This window comes from Mytilus trossulus, chromosome 1 (genome assembly GCF_036588685.1).
Source record: "Mytilus trossulus isolate FHL-02 chromosome 1, PNRI_Mtr1.1.1.hap1, whole genome shotgun sequence".
NCBI classification, from domain to species: domain Eukaryota; kingdom Metazoa; phylum Mollusca; class Bivalvia; order Mytilida; family Mytilidae; genus Mytilus; species Mytilus trossulus.
Genome location: NC_086373.1, coordinates 113085684 through 113107152, shown reverse-complemented (window position 1 = coordinate 113107152; position 21469 = coordinate 113085684). Strand labels below are relative to the sequence as shown.

At 32.7% G+C, this 21469-nt stretch overlaps 1 protein-coding gene across 1 annotated transcript; it reads left to right on the top strand.

Annotated features, from left to right (window-relative positions):
• The first annotated feature begins 758 nt into the window (after positions 1-758).
• LOC134698389 (E3 ubiquitin-protein ligase MARCHF1-like) lies at positions 759-21240 on the top strand. The gene is made up of 4 exons (XM_063560488.1): positions 759-880; positions 13022-13289; positions 16417-16506; positions 17183-21240. Exons 2-4 carry the CDS (start codon positions 13032-13034, stop codon positions 17552-17554), a joined length of 720 nt encoding a protein of 239 aa, XP_063416558.1. The 5' UTR covers positions 759-880; positions 13022-13031; the 3' UTR covers positions 17555-21240.
• The last annotated feature ends 229 nt before the right edge of the window (positions 21241-21469 follow it).

The following is a 21469-nucleotide window of genomic DNA, read 5'->3' as shown; positions in this document are numbered from 1 at the left end:
ACCATTTGATTTTTAGGGGGGGGGGGGGGGGGCTAGGATGAAATTTGAAAAAAATAGACAGGACAGGAGTTTTGCCGGAGTAAAAAAAAAGGCAGGATGAGACACTAGCAAAAAAAAAAGTCAGGATGACAATTTATGTAAAAAAAAATCAGGATAAACTAAAAAAAAAGCAGGACCGGATAGAGTGAAAAACAAAAAGGCAGGACAGAGATTACAATTAAAAAAAATGCAGGACAAATTTTTTCATCCTAGTCCCCCTCCCCCCATAAAAATCAAATGGTATAGCTCCCTTAGTCCGGTGTTTACCTGTTCTTTTTAATACATCTAATTGTTTGGATGCGTTTTTACATATTATAGAGAAATGTTCATTGAAATTTAGTTTAAAATCTATTGTTACACCTAGAATTGTAACACAATCTTCACATTCTATTTCAATTTTCATTACCTTCTAACTTAAATTTTATGTTTTTTTCTTTAGTTTTTTTTTCTTCACGTCAATAGATAGTCTCGATCATCAAGGATTTGTATATAGTTAGATGTACCATACAAATCCTTGGTCTCTTTCATATTCTTATTATAATGTCCGACAGGTTGACGAAGGACGTATGGACAGACGGACGGATGGACGGTCAGACGGTCAACGGTATACAATAATACGTCACGTAATCGGGCGTGTACCAATCTTACTACTTCTCCTGTTTTCACTAGCTCATGGTAGAATTTTCTGTTTTAAACCAGTCAGATTTTGATCGCCGGTTTTTGACATGCTCAGGATAGTTGTCGATCACGTGATCAAAATAAAATAGAACTTATTCTGAAATTCCGAGTGTCGAATTCAAAAGTTGACAGCTAAATGTCTTGTTATATTGGAAGTTAGCAGGTAAAGGAAAGCTCTTTTATTACTAAATACATTTTACTAAAGTATTTCAAGATTTCACAAAACACTGTACGTGTAAGACACAGAGAAAAACATTGTACACTGACAAAGGGTTGATCATCGATCAGCTGATTGTAAACAAGTATTTTACGTTAGTAAATTACTGCTACATTGTAGATTTACAGATACAGATTTTCTCATAGAATGTTCTGATTTGTTAAACGAAGAAAGATAATGACCCTGTTCAATCAATAGACCCAAAATGTTCATATTGAAAGTGTCACATAGCAGTGCCTTTTCCTCAAGAGAAGTTTCCAGTTTCAGTAGTTTTCCATAGAAATTACTGCATACCCCCTTTGGAAATAGATAATCTTTATGCCATAAACCTAAGGATGTCACTTGTGTCACTCAGTTTGCAATAAGCTGATAAGATTACCATGCATGTCCCATTTACATTGTACGTTGAACTGTCAAACTTTACCATTTACTCAATGCTTTTGGTGGGCGCAAGAAATAGAGTGATTTCATATGATAAAACCAAATTTCTAATATGACATGCTTCTTTCGCTTTTTAAACAACACTGTGATAAAATTCTCAATATATCTATACTTCGCACAGACTCAAAATACCTCCCACGAAAATCCACATGTATCGGAACCTGTTTGCAAACGCTATATGCTGATTTTATTGTTTAAACCAGTTCTAAAAATTGCAATTAAGAGAAGACACTCCATAAATTTCATTCTTATTCAGATGCTTATAAAAAAGAACAAGCATGACAAGAGCTTAATTGAAGAAATCTACAAAATTAAAATTAAAAAAAAATCAGCTAAAGTCCATTACTGCTTTAATTTTGGCACGCACATTTTAGTCATTTTAAAACATGACGTTATACAAAAAAGAACACTAAAGCTGAGTTTTTTTTTTCATTACCTGACCGGTCAAAAATTACTAATTTCAGTAAGTCAACAAGGCGGCTCGATTCAGTAATTATTACCTTATTAATCCTACATTTTGTCCTACATGTATTACAATCAAAATAATTCATAGAAAAGATAGATTTATGGTAAATATACACATGGCCTGGGCTAACACTCTTGATTATCTGGCCTGAACCAATCTGCCTCCATGACAGTACCTGAGTTTTTATGTGAAATGCAACACAATTTCCCCAAAAATGAATACCCTCACCTGATTTTCTGGCTTGACCTAGTTAGTTTATCCAAATGTTATGAGACTTATAGACAATTGTACAATCGTCATGTTATTAACCATGTTAATACAAAACTTAAATCAAGTACAAAGGAGTAGGTTCAGTAAGACCCCTTTTTGGCTCCAAAATATAGCAGTTTTACAAAATTGTGAAAATGTAATCTTTTAGTTATTTATTGGAAAGTAGACTCCTTCTGCTACACAAATATGGGCTGTTTTTGACAATTTAATGCACATATATATCAGGTACTAGCATCATTAAGTCATGCTAAATTACTGTCAAAATCTTCACAATTTTAGCATTTTAGTTAAATTTTAGATGGTTTCCGTCTTAAATGAAAGTGACCGCATTGGTGTTCCTTCATAATATTTAAATGTCAGTTGTATTTGTTGATATAAATACACAACATACATGACATATATATATCATGTATATAAAGGTTGAGGATGAACATGGATGAAGCCACTTTCATTTTTGAAAAAAAACCCATCTGAAAAGTGACCTTTTTTGCATATTTGATGAATTTTCACATAAACCAATTTAATGAATTGAAATAGAAACTTAAGTGTTTAAAAAGTGTCCAAAATATTTCGTTATCTAAAGATGAACCTGAAATTTGTGGCCAAAATCAGCCCTTATCGGACCTACTCCTTTGAATATCTTCACTTTTACTGTTTTTCAGTTACAAGTATGTCCCTTTGAAACTTTATATGATGTGTAAACATCTGTGACCCATGGACACATTCCCCATTTATTTTACGACTGCCAAATTTTTTGGATCCCATGATAGTATGATGTAAGTCAGAAGACACATTTGCTTTCCAGACAATAACTTTAGTTAGAGTAAATGGATCTCTATGACATATACATTGTAATATGAAGGTTCAATATATATCACAAAAGATTAATTTTCGGGATGATGGTTGGAACCGCTTTGGAACAAGGGGCCATAAAGGGGCCCAAAACAAGCATTTTTCTTCTTTCAGAATAATAACTTGTGTATAACATGCATGACATGTATAAGTATTTCAATTGCTCTGAAATTGTACCACAATGTTAAATACATGCATGTACCACAAGAAGAAGGCTTGGATACATTTTGGGGGTTATAATGCCAACAGTTTAGGAATTAAGGGCCAAACTATGTGAAGAGTTGTATCGTCGTCAATCATACCACATCTTCTTTTATATGTATATGTGCATTAATATCGGTTATACTACTTTCTTATGCTGATAGTATTTTATATTGCATTACATACACATGTACAATGTACACCTGTTCATACATCTATTCCAAGCAGTTTGATGTATTTCTTTCATCTGCTGGTAGATCTAAGTGTTGCCCAAAGACAATGAGGGAAAGCTATTAAATCTGAAGAAATGTGACCCAGAGAAAGAATATATATATATATAATTAAATTTCAATCCAGCGTAATCATAGGTCATGTAGGTTTGAATGTTGTTTTCAATTTAGACTTGTATATATTTATAATAAAATATATTTATGATAAAATATGTTTATAATAAAATATATTTATCATAAATTGTAAGTGAATAAGTGTTACTTAAACATGTTAAACATATGATAAACATTTTGTTACATATTGTATATGTTTATATATATGTACCTGTCACAATAAGAAGATGAGGACTGATTGCCTATGATCAGGGTTTGCAAAAAACGGGTTTTATGAGTATTGCCCAGCCCAGTGGGAAATACTGGGAAAACCCGGGTTTTACTGGGTTTTAGTGGATAATACTGGGCAATACTGGGTAATATAAAATACTGGTCTAAATTTTATAGATGATTCAATGATCAGAGAGCAGTGGTTTAGTGGTTAGTGCATCGGACTACTAGCACAAAGGTTCCTGGTTCGATTCCTGTCTGGGATGAAAATTTCAGGAACTCAATTTTCGGCTCTCCCTTGACACCATTTGCGAGTATGGTCTTGAGGAAACAATGATAGTCCGTCGGAAGGGGACGATAAATGGCTGACCCGTGTAAAGAGAGAGCCATATCTCTTGCACGTTAAAGACACCCTTGTAGATTTCGAAAAAGAGTAGGCTAATGCCGCTACAAGGCAGCACTCTCACCCGCAAAGTGGAAAGGGATTAATATAAGTTGCAAAACTTGTTTCCCAATCCACTATAAATAAATATGTTTTAACCAAAATAATGATCAAACACAAATGTTATACATTAAAGATATCTATAACCATGATAACCTTTTTTGATTGTTTGGATTGGTAAAACTGTAAATATAAAGCAAAACAAATTTTCAAATAAATATGCATCCTATTAAGAATGTAAGAATTAAAAATTACATGTAAGAAAATTACAATTAAACAATATATATGTACTGTCACTTATTAATAAGTAATTATTCAGAATAGAATGCAGATTTGTTTATGTAGCAATAATCAGCCCTTTCAATTCTATACATTGTAGGTGTTTATGATGGCATGACCCCTCAGGGTGTTTATTTAGCAATATGAATGTAAAACATTTAAAATTGACAATTCACTTAATCACCGCAATAAACTGTATATTTTCAAAGTTTGAATTGAAATTGAAAAAAATGTTTAGTAATTAACAAGGTATCCTTATTTTAATGTGCAATCTTGTATACTGTCTACATAGAAGAGAATGAAATTGAGTTTTTCATTCTTCTAGAAATGACTGTCAATGGTTATCTGTATAAAAAGTATATATTTAGATGTAATACTATGGCAAATGTATGGAAATACACCAACTCTTTACTATTTTGTGTGAAAAATAAGCTTAAAAAAGTCATATTGCCCAGTATTACCTATTTCTGGGAGTATTGCCCAGCCCGGGAAAACTATTGCCAACCCTGCCTATGATGTAACTCAGTGCTCATGTATCAGTTTGATTAAATATGTTAATAACCTTTTTATTCTTGTGTTAAGTCCAGTACTCTTCACTGTGACTGCCAGTGCCTGACAGGAGATTGACCTATTGATCATAAAGAATTAGAAAGTCAGTGACCTTATATTGCAACACTGCACTGGATTAAACCTGCTTTTATCTATAAATATAAATTCCTATTCACACAAATATATTTAAAACAGGATTTTAATATCTATGACATGTATGATTTAAAATTTATATTCATATGAGCAAGATCATTATTTAATTCAGTTTGTATTTTAATTCTAACTTAGTGTATCTTTTATAAAGGATCTCTGTGTTAATATAATTTGGCCAAAATTTGGGTCACAAATTAAACTGCAGGCCTATACATCTGCATTTAAATATTATCACTATATTTATATACATGTCATTATCAATAAAATTAGTATCTAATGAACTGATTATGAACATGATGAGTGTACACAATATACATGATATATTATATATAGTAAATATTGAAAATGTCCGATTACGGAAGCGACTGAAAGCGAATATCGTCAAGAACAGGGCGACTTGTTTTTGCTTTTGGGGGTCGGGGAAAGCGACTTCTTCGCCCAAGTCGCCTGGTAGCGTGAGCCCTGACATGTGGAGAGGTATCAAATCAAACATTTGAATAGGTATCAGTTCATACATGTGGAGAGGTATCAAATCAAACATTTGAATAGGTATCAGTTCATACATGTGGAGGGGTATCAAATCAAACATTTGAATAGGTACCAGTTCATACATGTGGAGGGGTATCAAATCAAACATTTGAATAGGTACCAGTTCATACTTGTGGAGGGGTATCAAATCAAACATTTGAATAGGTATCAGTTCATACATGTGGAGGGGTATCAAATCAATTATTTGAATAGGTATCAGTTCGTACATGTGGAGGGGTATCAAATCAATTATTTGAATAGGTATCAGTTCGTACATGTGGAGGGGTATCAAATCAAACATTTGAATAGGTATCAGTTCATACTTGTGGAGGGGTATCAAATCAAACATTTGAATAGGTATCAGTTCATACATGTGGAGGGGTATCAAATCAAACATTTGAATAGGTATCAGTTCATACTTGTGGAGAGGTATCAAATCAAACATTTGAATAGGTATCAGTTCATACATGTGGAGGGGTATCAAATCAAACATTTGAATAGGTATCAGTTCATACATGTGGAGAGGTATCAAATCAAACATTGGAAAAGGTATCAGTTCATACATGTGGAGGGGTATCAAATCAAACATTTGAATAGGTATCAGTTCATACATGTGGAGGGGTATCAAATCAATTATTTGAAAAGGTATCAGTTCATACATGTGGAGGGGTATCAAATCAAACATTTGAAAAGGTATCAGTTCATACATGTGGAGGGGTATCAAATCAAACATTTGAATAGGTATCAGTTCGTACATGTGGAGGGGTATCAAATCAATTATTTGAAAAGGTATCAGTTCATACATGTGGAGGGGTATCAAATCAAACATTTGAAAAGGTATCAGTTCATACATGTGGAGGGGTATCAAATCAAACATTTGAATAGGTATCAGTTCATACATGTGGAGGGGTATCAAATCAAACATTTGAATAGGTATCAGTTCATACATGTGGAGAGGTATCAAATCAAACATTTGAATAGGTACCAGTTCATACATGTGGAGAGGTATCAAATCAAACATTTGAAAAGGTATCAGTTCATACATGTGGAGGGGTATCAAATCAAACATTTGAATAGGTATCAGTTCATACATGTGGAGGGGTATCAAATCAAACATTTGAATAGGTATCAGTTCATACATGTGGAGGGGTATCAAATCAAACATTTGAATAGGTACCAGTTCATACATGTGGAGGGGTATCAAATCAAACATTTGAATAGGTATCAGTTCGTACATGTGGAGGGGTATCAAATCAAACATTTGAATAGGTATCAGTTGATACATGTGGAGAGGTATCAAATCAAACATTTGAAAAGGTATCAGTTCATACATGTGGAGGGGTATCAAATCAAACATTTGAATAGGTATCAGTTCATACATGTGGAGGGGTATCAAATCAAACATTTGAATAGGTATCAGTTCATACTTGTGGAGGGGTATCAAATCAAACATTTGAAAAGGTATCAGTTCATACATGTGGAGGGGTATCAAATCAAACATTTGAATAGGTATCAGTTCGTACATGTGGAGAGGTATCAAATCAAACATTTGAAAAGGTATCAGTTCATACTTGTGGAGGGGTATCAAATCAAACATTTGAAAAGGTATCAGTTCATACATGTGGAGGGGTATCAAATCAAACATTTGAATAGGTATCAGTTCATACATGTGGAGGGGTATCAAATCAAACATTTGAAAAGGTATCAGTTCTTACATGTGGAGGGGTATCAAATCAAACATTTGAATAGGTATCAGTTCATACATGTGGAGGGGTATCAAATCAAACATTTGAAAAGGTATCAGTTCATACTTGTGGAGGGGTATCAAATCAAACATTTGAAAAGGTATCAGTTCATACATGTGGAGGGGTATCAAATCAAACATTTGAATAGGTATCAGTTCATACATGTGGAGGGGTATCAAATCAAACATTTGAAAAGGTATCAGTTCTTACATGTGGAGGGGTATCAAATCAAACATTTGAATAGGTACCAGTTCATACATGTGGAGAGGTATCAAATCAATTATTTGAAAAGGTATCAGTTCATATATGTGGAGGGGTATCAAATCAAACATTTGAATAGGTATCAGTTCATACTTGTGGAGGGGTATCAAATCAAACATTTGAATAGGTACCAGTTCATACATGTGGAGGGGTATCAAATCAATTATTTGAATAGGTATCAGTTCATACATGTGGAGGGGTATCAAATCAATTATTTGAATAGGTATCAGTTCATACATGTGGAGGGGTATCAAATCAAACATTTGAATAGGTACCAGTTCATACATGTGGAGGGGTATCAAATCAAACATTTGAATAGGTACCAGTTCATACATGTGGAGGGGTATCAAATCAAACATTTGAATAGGTATCAGTTCATACATGTGGAGGGGTATCAAATCAATTATTTGAATAGGTATCAGTTCATACATGTGGAGGGGTATCAAATCAAACATTTGAATAGGTATCAGTTCATACTTGTGGAGGGGTATCAAATCAAACATTTGAATAGGTATCAGTTCGTACATGTGGAGGGGTATCAAATCAAACATTTGAATAGGTATCAGTTCATACATGTGGAGGGGTATCAAATCAATTATTTGAATAGGTATCAGTTCATACATGTGGAGGGGTATCAAATCAAACATTTGAATAGGTATCAGTTCATACTTGTGGAGGGGTATCAAATCAAACATTTGAATAGGTATCAGTTCATACATGTGGAGGGGTATCAAATCAAACATTTGAATAGGTATCAGTTCATACATGTGGAGGGGTATCAAATCAATTATTTGAATAGGTATCAGTTCATACATGTGGAGGGGTATCAAATCAAACATTTGAATAGGTATCAGTTCATACATGTGGAGGGGTATCAAATCAATTATTTGAATAGGTATCAGTTCATACATGTGGAGGGGTATCAAATCAAACATTTGAATAGGTATCAGTTCATACTTGTGGAGGGGTATCAAATCAAACATTTGAATAGGTATCAGTTCATACATGTGGAGGGGTATCAAATCAAACATTTGAATAGGTATCAGTTCATACATGTGGAGGGGTATCAAATCAAACATTTGAATAGGTATCAGTTCATACATGTGGAGGGGTATCAAATCAAACATTTGAATAGGTATCAGTTCATACATGTGGAGAGGTATCAAATCAAACATTTGAATAGGTACCAGTTCATACATGTGGAGAGGTATCAAATCAAACATTTGAATAGGTATCAGTTCATACATGTGGAGAGGTATCAAATCAAACATTTGAATAGGTACCAGTTCATACATGTGGAGAGGTATCAAATCAAACATTTGAATAGGTACCAGTTCATACATGTGGAGGGGTATCAAATCAAACATTTGAATAGGTACCAGTTCATACTTGTGGAGGGGTATCAAATCAAACATTTGAATAGGTATCAGTTCATACATGTGGAGGGGTATCAAATCAAACATTTGAATAGGTACCAGTTCATACTTGTGGAGGGGTATCAAATCAAACATTTGAATAGGTATCAGTTCATACATGTGGAGGGGTATCAAATCAAACATTTGAATAGGTATCAGTTCATACATGTGGAGGGGTATCAAATCAAACATTTGAATAGGTACCAGTTCATACATGTGGAGGGGTATCAAATCAATTATTTGAATAGGTATCAGTTCATACATGTGGAGGGGTATCAAATCAATTATTTGAATAGGTATCAGTTCATACATGTGGAGGGGTATCAAATCAAACATTTGAATAGGTACCAGTTCATACATGTGGAGGGGTATCAAATCAAACATTTGAATAGGTACCAGTTCATACATGTGGAGGGGTATCAAATCAAACATTTGAAAAGGTATCAGTTCATACATGTGGAGGGGTATCAAATCAAACATTTGAATAGGTATCAGTTCGTACATGTGGAGAGGTATCAAATCAAACATTTGAAAAGGTATCAGTTCATACATGTGGAGGGGTATCAAATCAAACATTTGAATAGGTATCAGTTCATACATGTGGAGAGGTATCAAATCAAACATTTGAAAAGGTATCAGTTCATACATGTGGAGGGGTATCAAATCAAACATTTGAATAGGTACCAGTTCATACATGTGGAGGGGTATCAAATCAAACATTTGAATAGGTATCAGTTCATACATGTGGAGGGGTATCAAATCAAACATTTGAATAGGTATCAGTTCATACTTCTGAAGGGGTATCAAATCAAACATTTGAATAGGTATCAGTTGATACATGTGGAGGGGTATCAAATCAAACATTTGAATAGGTATCAGTTCATACATGTGGAGAGGTATCAAATCAAACATTTGAAAAGGTATCAGTTGATACATGTGGAGGGGTATCAAATCAAACATTTGAATAGGTATCAGTTCATACATGTGGAGGGGTATCAAATCAAACATTTGAATAGGTATCAGTTCGTACATGTGGAGGGGTATCAAATCAAACATTTGAATAGGTATCAGTTCATACATGTGGAGGGGTATCAAATCAAACATTTGAATAGGTACCAGTTCATACATGTGGAGGGGTATCAAATCAAACATTTGAATAGGTATCAGTTGATACATGTGGAGAGGTATCAAATCAAACATTTGAAAAGGTATCAGTTCATACATGTGGAGGGGTATCAAATCAAACATTTGAATAGGTATCAGTTCATACTTGTGGAGGGGTATCAAATCAAACATTGGAATAGGTATCAGTTCATACATGTGGAGGGGTATCAAATCAAACATTTGAATAGGTATCAGTTCGTACATGTGGAGAGGTATCAAATCAAACATTTGAATAGGTATCAGTTCGTACATGTGGAGGGGTATCAAATCAAACATTTGAATAGGTACCAGTTCATACATGTGGAGGGGTATCAAATCAAACATTTGAATAGGTATCAGTTCATACATGTGGAGGGGTATCAAATCAAACATTTGAATAGGTATCAGTTCATACATGTGGAGAGGTATCAAATCAAACATTTGAATAGGTATCAGTTCATACATGTGGAGAGGTATCAAATCAAACATTTGAATAGGTACCAGTTCATACATGTGGAGGGGTATCAAATCAAACATTTGAATAGGTATCAGTTCATACATGTGGAGGGGTATCAAATCAAACATTTGAATAGGTATCAGTTCATACATGTGGAGGGGTATCAAATCAAACATTGGAATAGGTATCAGTTCATACATGTGGAGAGGTATCAAATCAATTATTTGAATAGGTATCAGTTCATACATGTGGAGGGGTATCAAATCAAACATTTGAATAGGTACCAGTTCATACATGTGGAGGGGTATCAAATCAAACATTTGAATAGGTATCAGTTCATACATGTGGAGGGGTATCAAATCAAACATTTGAATAGGTATCAGTTCATACTTGTGGAGGGGTATCAAATCAAACATTTGAATAGGTATCAGTTCATACATGTGGAGGGGTATCAAATCAAACATTGGAATAGGTATCAGTTCATACATGTGGAGGGGTATCAAATCAAACATTGGAATAGGTATCAGTTCATACATGTGGAGAGGTATCAAATCAAACATTTGAATAGGTATCAGTTCATACTTGTGGAGGGGTATCAAATCAAACATTTGAATAGGTATCAGTTCATACATGTGGAGGGGTATCAAATCAAACATTGGAAAAGGTATCAGTTCATACATGTGGAGGGGTATCAAATCAAACATTTGAATAGGTATCAGTTCGTACATGTGGAGGGGTATCAAATCAAACATTTGAATAGGTATCAGTTCATACATGTGGAGAGGTATTAAATCAAACATTTGAAAAGGTATCAGTTCATACATGTGGAGGGGTATCAAATCAATTATTTGAATAGGTATCAGTTCATACATGTGGAGGGGTATCAAATCAAACATTGGAATAGGTATCAGTTCATACATGTGGAGGGGTATCAAATCAAACATTTGAATAGGTATCAGTTCGTACATGTGGAGGGGTATCAAATCAAACATTTGAATAGGTATCAGTTCATACATGTGGAGAGGTATCAAATCAAACATTTGAATAGGTATCAGTTCATACATGTGGAGGGGTATCAAATCAAACATTTGAATAGGTATCAGTTCATACATGTGGAGGGGTATCAAATCAAACATTTGAATAGGTATCAGTTCATACATGTGGAGGGGTATCAAATCAAACATTTGAATAGGTATCAGTTCGTACATGTGGAGAGGTATCAAATCAAACATTTGAATAGGTATCAGTTCATACATGTGGAGGGGTATCAAATCAAACATTTGAATAGGTACCAGTTCATACATGTGGAGGGGTATCAAATCAAACATTGGAATAGGTATCAGTTCATACATGTGGAGGGGTATCAAATCAAACATTTGAATAGGTATCAGTTCGTACTTGTGGAGGGGTATCAAATCAAACATTTGAATAGGTATCAGTTCATACTTGTGGAGAGGTATCAAATCAAACATTTGAATAGGTATCAGTTCATACATGTGGAGGGGTATCAAATCAAACATTTGAATAGGTACCAGTTCATACATGTGGAGGGGTATCAAATCAAACATTTGAATAGGTACCAGTTCATACATGTGGAGAGGTATCAAATCAAACATTTGAATAGGTATCAGTTCGTACATGTGGAGGGGTATCAAATCAAACATTTGAATAGGTATCAGTTCGTACATGTGGAGGGGTATCAAATTAAACATTTGAATAGGTATCAGTTCGTACATGTGGAGGGGTATCAAATCAAACATTTGAATAGGTATCAGTTCGTACATGTGGAGGGGTATCAAATCAAACATTTGAATAGGTATCAGTTCATACTTGTATGTGGAGAGGTATCAAATCAAACATTTGAATAGGTATCAGTTCATACTTGTATGTGGAGAGGTATCAAATCAAACATTTGAATAGGTATCAGTTCATACTTGTATGTGGAGGGGTATCAGTTTATACCTGTATGGGGAGGGGTATGGAGGGTATTAGTCCATACATGTGGAAAGTATATCCATTTATACAATGTACATGTAAATGGGTTTTAGTTCATACATGTAGAGAGTATCATCTCAAACAGGTACAAATGTAGCAGATTTTACATAAAGATGAGTGTCAGTTTATACATTTGAATAGGTAGCAGTTCATATCTGTGAATGGGTATCAACTTAAACATTTGAATAGGTGTCAGTTGATACATATGAGTAGGTAGCAGATTAAATATGTGGATTGGTAGCAGTTAATACATGTAGATGGGTTTCAGTTAATACATGTAGATGGGTTTCAGTTAATATGTGATGTGTATCAGTGAACAATAATTTGTACTTGCAGCTGATGCAGAATGGCTGAAGGTGTAGACCCAAACTTAGCCCAGGCTGTCAGTTCCACCCTGACTGTTGCCAGTATACATACTATTGGTAGTGCCAACCTGACTCCACGGCTACAGAAGAAGTTTACGTCTAGGGAGAGTTCAATGACAGGGACAGATTTACTGCCAATATGTCGTATTTGTCAGATGCCTGGTGATGCTCAGGACCCTTTATTTTCACCTTGTCGTTGTTCAGGGACTCTAGGATTTATACATTTTTCATGTTTAAAAGTAAGTTGTAATTAGCAGCTGCAGTTTGACAAAAATTTTGAGAATTTGGTAAAATTTGAATTCAGGGAGTGCTTGTGGTTTCTAAAATAGGTCTTTATTCATTTGTGTTCTTCTCCAATATGTTGTTATGACATTGGCATGAATTTGTATTGAGCAAAACCTTTAAGAATTTGGGTCTTCAATGCTTGTACTTCGTACTTTATTTGACCTTTTCAACTTTATTAGATATGAGCAACACTGATGAATTTGTATTTAGATGAAACGCAAGTCTGGCTTTAATACAGAATTTGTTTCTGGTATCTATGATGAGTTAATGACGAGGGAATACATGTATTTGGTTTATTTTAAGAACAGTGTGTTTATTTAGAGGATCACTGGAACCACTTAGTTTATTAAGGCATGTAAGGGGAGACTACTGGGTTTAATTAGGGCCAACTCTGGGTTAAGATACGGGAAATACTTGGTTTAGTAGTTTAATGTAGAATGGGAAGATTATTTATATATCTACATGTACATGTAAAATATTAATTTGAATTCCTAATTTGTTGTACATTGATTCTTAGAATAGGTTAAAAACTGCATGTTATAATGAATTTTTTGGGTTTTTTTTCTACATACATTTGTACATAGAGTATTTTTGTTTAACACTGTGTTAGGGCAGATAATAAATAAGAGCCAAATCGAACACGTCTCAACATAGTCATGATGGTCATTATTTAACAAATTTCACTTGTCTTCAATTGATTATGAAATTATTTTGATGATAATAACAAGACTTAATATTGTACATTTTTGTACCATGATCTTAATATAACCAATATGGTCAGAAGATATAACTTTAGGGCAGGATTTATCTATTATAAAAATTACTAACACAAATACATGTAACAGACTCCATAAAAAATACTATTTATTATAATTTTGATTTTGTTTCTGGCAGTGTACATGTACATGCATGTATACAAGTATTTAAATACCTAGCTGATCATTCTATTTTAAGATACAAGAATTAGGTTTTTGAGGTTATGTACTTCTGTATGATTAAATGCATCAACAGATACCATGCACATTTTAATAGGAAAACAAGTGCAGTAATTAATAATTTAACACTACATAGTCTGACTTACACTATAAAAAGTACATGTAGGTGTCCAATGTGAAATGATCTCCTTTAGCATGTTTAAACCCTCCAAAAAGATTGTTTGTAACATTACTATGTTACTACTAATTGCTGCAAATTTTGTTTAATTGACATCGATTTTATATATATATTGTCAAAAAATATCCCAAATTAAGTTAAGAGGGGGATAAGTGGCTCAGTGTAAAAACTATATGAATTAAGTCCTACATTGAACTTTTGATGTTTTATCCATAATATTGACCATTGGTATTAGGTGTAGAATGGTATAAATGAGGCATCTAATTGTACTAATTAGATATAAGAAAATGTTTTAGGAGTGCCAAAGAGACAACTCTCCACATCCAAATAGCAATTTAAAAAGGTAAACCATTATTAGGTATCAGTATGGTTAACATAAGGGTATTGTTATGCGTTTACTTTTCTACATTGGCTAGAGGTACAATGTATAGGGGGAGAGTAGAGATCTCACAAACATGTTTAACCCAACCACATTTTTTCGCCTGTCCAAAGTCAGGAGCTTCTGGCCATTCTTAGCCTTGTATGATTTTAATTTAGTTTCCTGTGTATAATTTGGAGTTAAGTATGATGTCCATTATCACTGAACTAGTATAGATATTTGTTTAGGGTCCAGCTGAAGGACGCCTCCAGCTGCAAAAGTTTCTTGCTGTATTGAAGACCTATTAGTGACCTTCTGCTGTTGTCTGTCCTATGGTCCATTGGTCAGGTTGTTGAAACATTCCCTATTTCCATTTTCAATTTTATGTATAAATTGAATATTCAGTACACATTGTATGGTTGTGTATTATACAGTATATTAATGTATAACGATATTCCTGTGCTTGCATTTCCTATCATGATTTTCTTGATAGAGGGTTACTGCTCACAAGGATGCTATTAAACCAAGAGTTCCAAATGGTGAAGTTGAAATCATACCTTTATAAATTTACAGACGCCATCACGAGTTGGTTGACCGTTATGGAATAACCGTTTCACAAATGATATCGGATATGTTCCTTACGTGGTAACTGCAATCCCCTTCCCTTTCATGAATGTGACCTACCGAATTAGACTATTTACCGGATTTGTAATCACATAAGCAACACGACGGGTGCCACATGTGGAGCAGGATCTGCTTACCCTTCCGGAGCACCTGAGATCATTCCTAGTTTTTGGTGGGGTTCGTGTTGTTTATTCTTTAGATTTCTATGTTGTGTTACGTGTACTATTGCTTTTCTGTTTGTCTTTCTCATTTTTAGCCATGTCATTGTCAGTTTGTTTTAGATTTATAAGTTTGACTGTCCCTTTGGTATCTTTCGTCCCTCTTTTATATTAGCCAATGAAGCAACTATTTACCAGAGTTCAAATAAGTGGATTGAATCAATAATAGGTCACTGTACAGTGTTCAACAGTGAGAAACCCTCATACCCTAAAGTCTGCTATAGGTGGCTCTGACATGAAAACTTGTTCAGCAATTCAAACCAGAAAACTAACACCCAAAGCAAGTTTATAACAAAACAACTTATGAAAAATAAAAGTGGAAAGACATGAATTAACAATAACTACTGAACTGCAGGCACTAGCTAGACTTGACAGGCATGTAAAGAATGTGGCAAGGTGTAACATGTTTGTGAGTGCTCAACCCTCCCCCTTACATTGAAAGATTGAAAAATGGTCTATGAAGTCATGTCAGTGCTTAAATAACTTGAATATGTTGCTACTGATGACAAAATAGAGGTCAAATGTCAAAATCCAGTTTGCTGTTGCTATGGCAGCTTCTTGTTAATTAACTCAATTTGGGAGAATTTGAATTCATGTATAGGAACTTTATAATATAGTCATTTTCTTACTAATATATAACAGCTATGACAGCCTCTTGTTAATAAACTCTATTTGGGAGAATTTGTATTCATGTATAGAAACTTTATTAATATAGTCATTTTCTTATAAATATATAAAGTATATACATGATCCAATAATTTATTACAGAGATGGATAGAAATCTCAACAAGGAAAAAAAAGAAGCAGCCAAGGTGTGAACTGTGTCATTATCAGTTCCATAGACATAAAACATTTAAGGTCAGTAAAATGTACAGTATGATTATATCATTATTAAGGTGAGCTTGAAAGCAGATTGTAAACTACGTCATCATGTCTACCTCAGTCATCTAACCCTTGACCTAATATTTGTCTTGCCTTGGCTTAGTCAAGAAAACAAAATATAGGTATGCTGTTTATAGATGCGGTAGTGGTGTCAACAATGTATTAGTTTTTGATACTGTCTGTATATATGGCCCCACTTGTCATGGATTGCAGGAACGTAAAGTATTCCTCTGTTGTTTTGCCACTAACTATATGACATCACATATTTGTAGAATATTTTAACAATGTTTATTCAACTGAACAGTAGTATTTTCTTGAGATCAACCTAGTCTTATCACAATGTGAAGTATACAAATCAAAACCTAACATTGGTGCCGTGACCAGGATGTCGAGGATTGCAGGAAAGTCTCATTTTGATAAGGAATTTTTGGCCTTGTACCTGTAATCATAAATTACTGACTGAATATTTGTGTAACTTGTGTCATGTTTGTATTAAAGTGTTGCTATTTTAACATGTTTAATTATAAAATTTGCATTTTACTATCAGAATAACAAAAAGGCGAGACATGTATCTGTGTTTCCAAGGATTAAAACCTAAAATAAATGTCTGCACATCATATTTCTATTTATAGAAGTTTATTTTCTATTGCAGTTTAAGAACTGGAGGTTCCCAAGGGTGAACAATAGAGATAAATGTCTACACATCATATTTTTATTCAATCTGGTTGTTATGATTGGATGTGCTGTGGCTACAATTATGTGCTTTCTATCTGATAAAGGACAGATAACCAAGTTCCCTAAAAACAAGGTAGAGTTAACAACAGAAGAGATCATCACATTAGGGTGTGGAGTGGCATTCTTTGTGGCCTTTTTCATTGCAATGACAGTGGAGATAAAAGCTAAACACACTGTGTATAAATTGTGTATGAGATTTATTATGCATAACACAGAATGGGCTGTGGACTCTTACGATCGCAACAAAGACCTAGATATCAATAAACCTCCCAAAGCACAGTATGTTTAATGTAGCTCTACAGATCATTATATATATTGTGTCAGAGTTATGTCCCCTGACTAGTGTATCCTTGATATTATCAACTATGTACAAAGCAATCATCAAAATTATTTAGCTAGCTGTGTGAACCTATAAGATATGCATAGCTTACAAATGAGTTATTATGTTTTGTGCAATAGGAAGCTTCTATAAGTTTTGTATTTCTGATTGTGGTGAAAGAAATGTATAAACTCAACTATGTATTCATAACTTTTATACCCCAACTTCCCTATCTTCAGAAGAAAAAAAATAAAGACGTATATTAAAGTATAATTTGAACTTGAAATATGATGTGCATGTGTTTCAAAAGTCCATAATATATTTCACTATGTTGTTCATCTAGATAATTATCAAATGTAATTGAATTTTAAATTCTCTGTAGGCCTGTTTCATTTGTAATGCTGATCGTTGATACACAACCACATGAATTAGGTCATTAATTTAATTATACATCAAAAAGTGACCCACATTTACTTTGTCAGTGTGTCTAATCTGACTGTATAAGTTTCTATGCTTCACAAAAAGTGATTCAGGATATATCTACTTCATAATTAGATTACAACACGTCTAATTATTATGATTATAAGAAATAATCTTTTGATTGTGTAATGAATACAGAAATGGGAATAGACTAAATATAGTATGTAACTTATCATTCGTTAAACTCCTAAAAAAAAATAATTTTTAAAGTATTTATTTCTATGTTAGCTATGATTCAGGAGAATAAATGTATAATTAGATTTTTGCTCCTAAGAAGAACATTGACATTTTGTTCTGTGACTGGGTGTATGTAAATTTTGACTGTGACTTTTTGTCCTTCAGTCATGCTGAACATGTTAAAAGTTGGTTATGTTTGTGTATATACTGAAAGTGATTGTTAAATAAGAGAAGATTAAAAATGTGTGCAAGATATATATATATGTGTATACTGTATGTGTATGTTACTGAAGTTATGTTTGTAACATGAATGATTTGGTTGAAGATGGCTATTAGTTTGTGTGTGATATTTCTGTTATTATGTGTTTCTAATATCACACTGTACTGCTTTAGTTTGATTAGTTAGTTACATCCACTTTATGTAAACTTTGGTGGATAGTTGTCTATCGCCAATTATCCCAAAAGCTTCATTTCAACTCTCATTTATATAATTTGAATAATTTAAATAATTTGAAGAAGTTGCCAAAGGCTTGTTTATTATTATATTAAAATTGAATAACTTGATATGATATCAATTGATAACCAATTCTCAATCACTATGGAGCCTATAAATAAACATGATATTTATGTGCAGTAAATATTGAATATTATAATTGGTGCTGTTTTGATGTATTACATCATGGTTTGTATGGTCTATTGTTTTAACTGTTGATTGAAAATGTTAAATGGATAACTGTTAGAAGTGTGTTGTATGTTAATATGGTTGAAAAATTTGTTCACATGAAGTAAAATATTAAGAAAATAGATTTTTTAAACTTATAAAACAATTAAGAGCCACATTTATTAATGTTCACAACCAGTAGTGTAATAAAATATTTGAAGTTGGAGAAAAAGAAAAAAAACATTTATCATTAGAGCCACTATTTGACCCATGAAATTGCAAAAAAGTTATGATTTATTTTCTTTTAAATGTATTTTTATTTTGTTCATAATTGAATTAGAAGATATTTTAAATTTTGTCATATATGTATACCTTGTATTATGCTAAAGCAATGTTGTTGCTAATGCAATAAAGATTTATTCATTCAAAATTAATGTGTAAATTTAAACATTTGACTCCCATCAACATCTTTGTGAATATGGTAAAAGACCAAGCCCAGTTTTCATGGTAAGGCTATTGCTCATATCTTACAATATATGATAAACTGTTGCAGTTTTATACATGCTAAAAAGACTTTAAAAAAAAGGCCTAAACAAAATATGTGGATAACATTCAGAAATTGTCATTGAATCTGACAGATATAACTGATTTGAAAGATCTTAGAAAGTTTATAATAAAAAAGGATAGAACATATGTGGCATCATTATGCCTTTTGTGTTAAATAAGTGCTAATTATATATGATTATAATTGTTAGACCCCTTTAACTTAAGAAATGTATTATAATTAAGGGTATTGTATTATAATCTTACTTATTTTAATGGACTATACATGTATTTTGAATAGGCTATTTTGGTGCACTTTATACTAGAGATTTACCTTTACCTATATTGTGATATCTCTGTTAAAGTACAAACACTGTACATATTTAAAATAGGGTTTGTTTTTAAGGAAAAGGCACACATTATATATATGTAAAGAAAATATAGTTTAATTTCTTAAGTTTTTATTTTCCTTTTGTATTTTTTATTGTTTATTTAAAAAAAAAAATTTGGTATTATCAAGCATGGGCGTTGTTTGACATGAGTTATATTAGTTGAAAATGAAACATTAATTTGGTTAATACAAACTATTTGTATCTCTTGATTTATTTATGATTATTGATATTGTTAAGTTGCTGTTCCAGCATGTATGAATGTCAGCTTTGGTTAAATACATATTTGCTACTGGAAATTAAGCAATCAATCAGTGATTTATACAAAAGATTTTTTTTTCATTGGATCTTAATTTCTAGTTTTTACATAATGTATATATATGAAATAACAAGTTATTGAAAATTCAAATAAAAAATTTCTGAGAACATTTATAGAATAAAATATTTGAAATCATCGGTTTAAAAAGTTTAAGCACATAAGTAACCCAGCTTTATAGTGTATTCCTCATTGTTTATAGTAATATATTTAGATGTGATGAGTACTTGTAGATATGTCATGTAATGAGTACTTGTAGATATGTCATGTAATGAGTACTTGTAGATATTTCATGTAATGAGTACTTGTAGATATGTGTGTGTGTGTTATTTGTTGGGGTAGATCAAACTTTAGGTTCCTTTGAATCATTTAGGTTTTTTTTTTTTTTTATTAAAAAAGAGAAACAGTTCAAAAGGATTGATGAATACTGTAAATAAAATTTAAGATTCTCTCCTCTTGAAAAATAAGTAGCTGTAACAGAAATTATGAAACTCTCAAGGGAAATAATTCATGCTGAATATGCATAATGTAACCAGAAACTATTGGATATTATTTGCCATTTTGCATTAGTTTGAAGTAGAACTACTCAATTCTTTAATTTTTGTAACACTTACAATTTAGTAAACAGCTGTGTTTTACCCTTTGACAACAAGTGTATATTATTTATATATCATACAAGTGCTTGTGGATGCATTTAGTTGTATAATATTAATGTTTTATTTTGTTATATAAACTTTTGTTTAGTGCTATTGTGTGGATAAAACCTCAGCAACCAAGTTGGTGAGGAAATGTATTGTTTTAAACCTGTCTTAAAAGACGAACTTTGTTAAAATGTGTCAGGACATAAATAGTTAATTCAAATAAACTAACTACAGGAGTGTATAATTCACTTGGAACTCTCCAAGATCTACACCAAAAAGGAGTAATGAAGTATATATGAAGTATAATTCACTTTGAACTCTCCAAGATTTACACAGTAAAGAGTAATGAAGTATATATGAAGTATAAAAGACGTATAAATGGCAAATTGTAGATAGAATTTCCTCCTGTTTATCTTATTTGTTTGTTTTTCATTAAATATATACCTTGACATATGCCTTGTGTTATTTCATTCAGGTTTCCTACACATCTATATTACCAAAATATTGAGGTCTAATTGTTTTCCAACATGAGCTAAACTAAAGAATTAAATAATTCAACCTTAAATATAACTACTACAGGACAATGTTGATTAAAAATTACAACATTCCAAGCCTTTCTGTTTTACACATAATTAATTTTACCACTATTTGACAAGTTTTGGGTCGTATCTGATACCA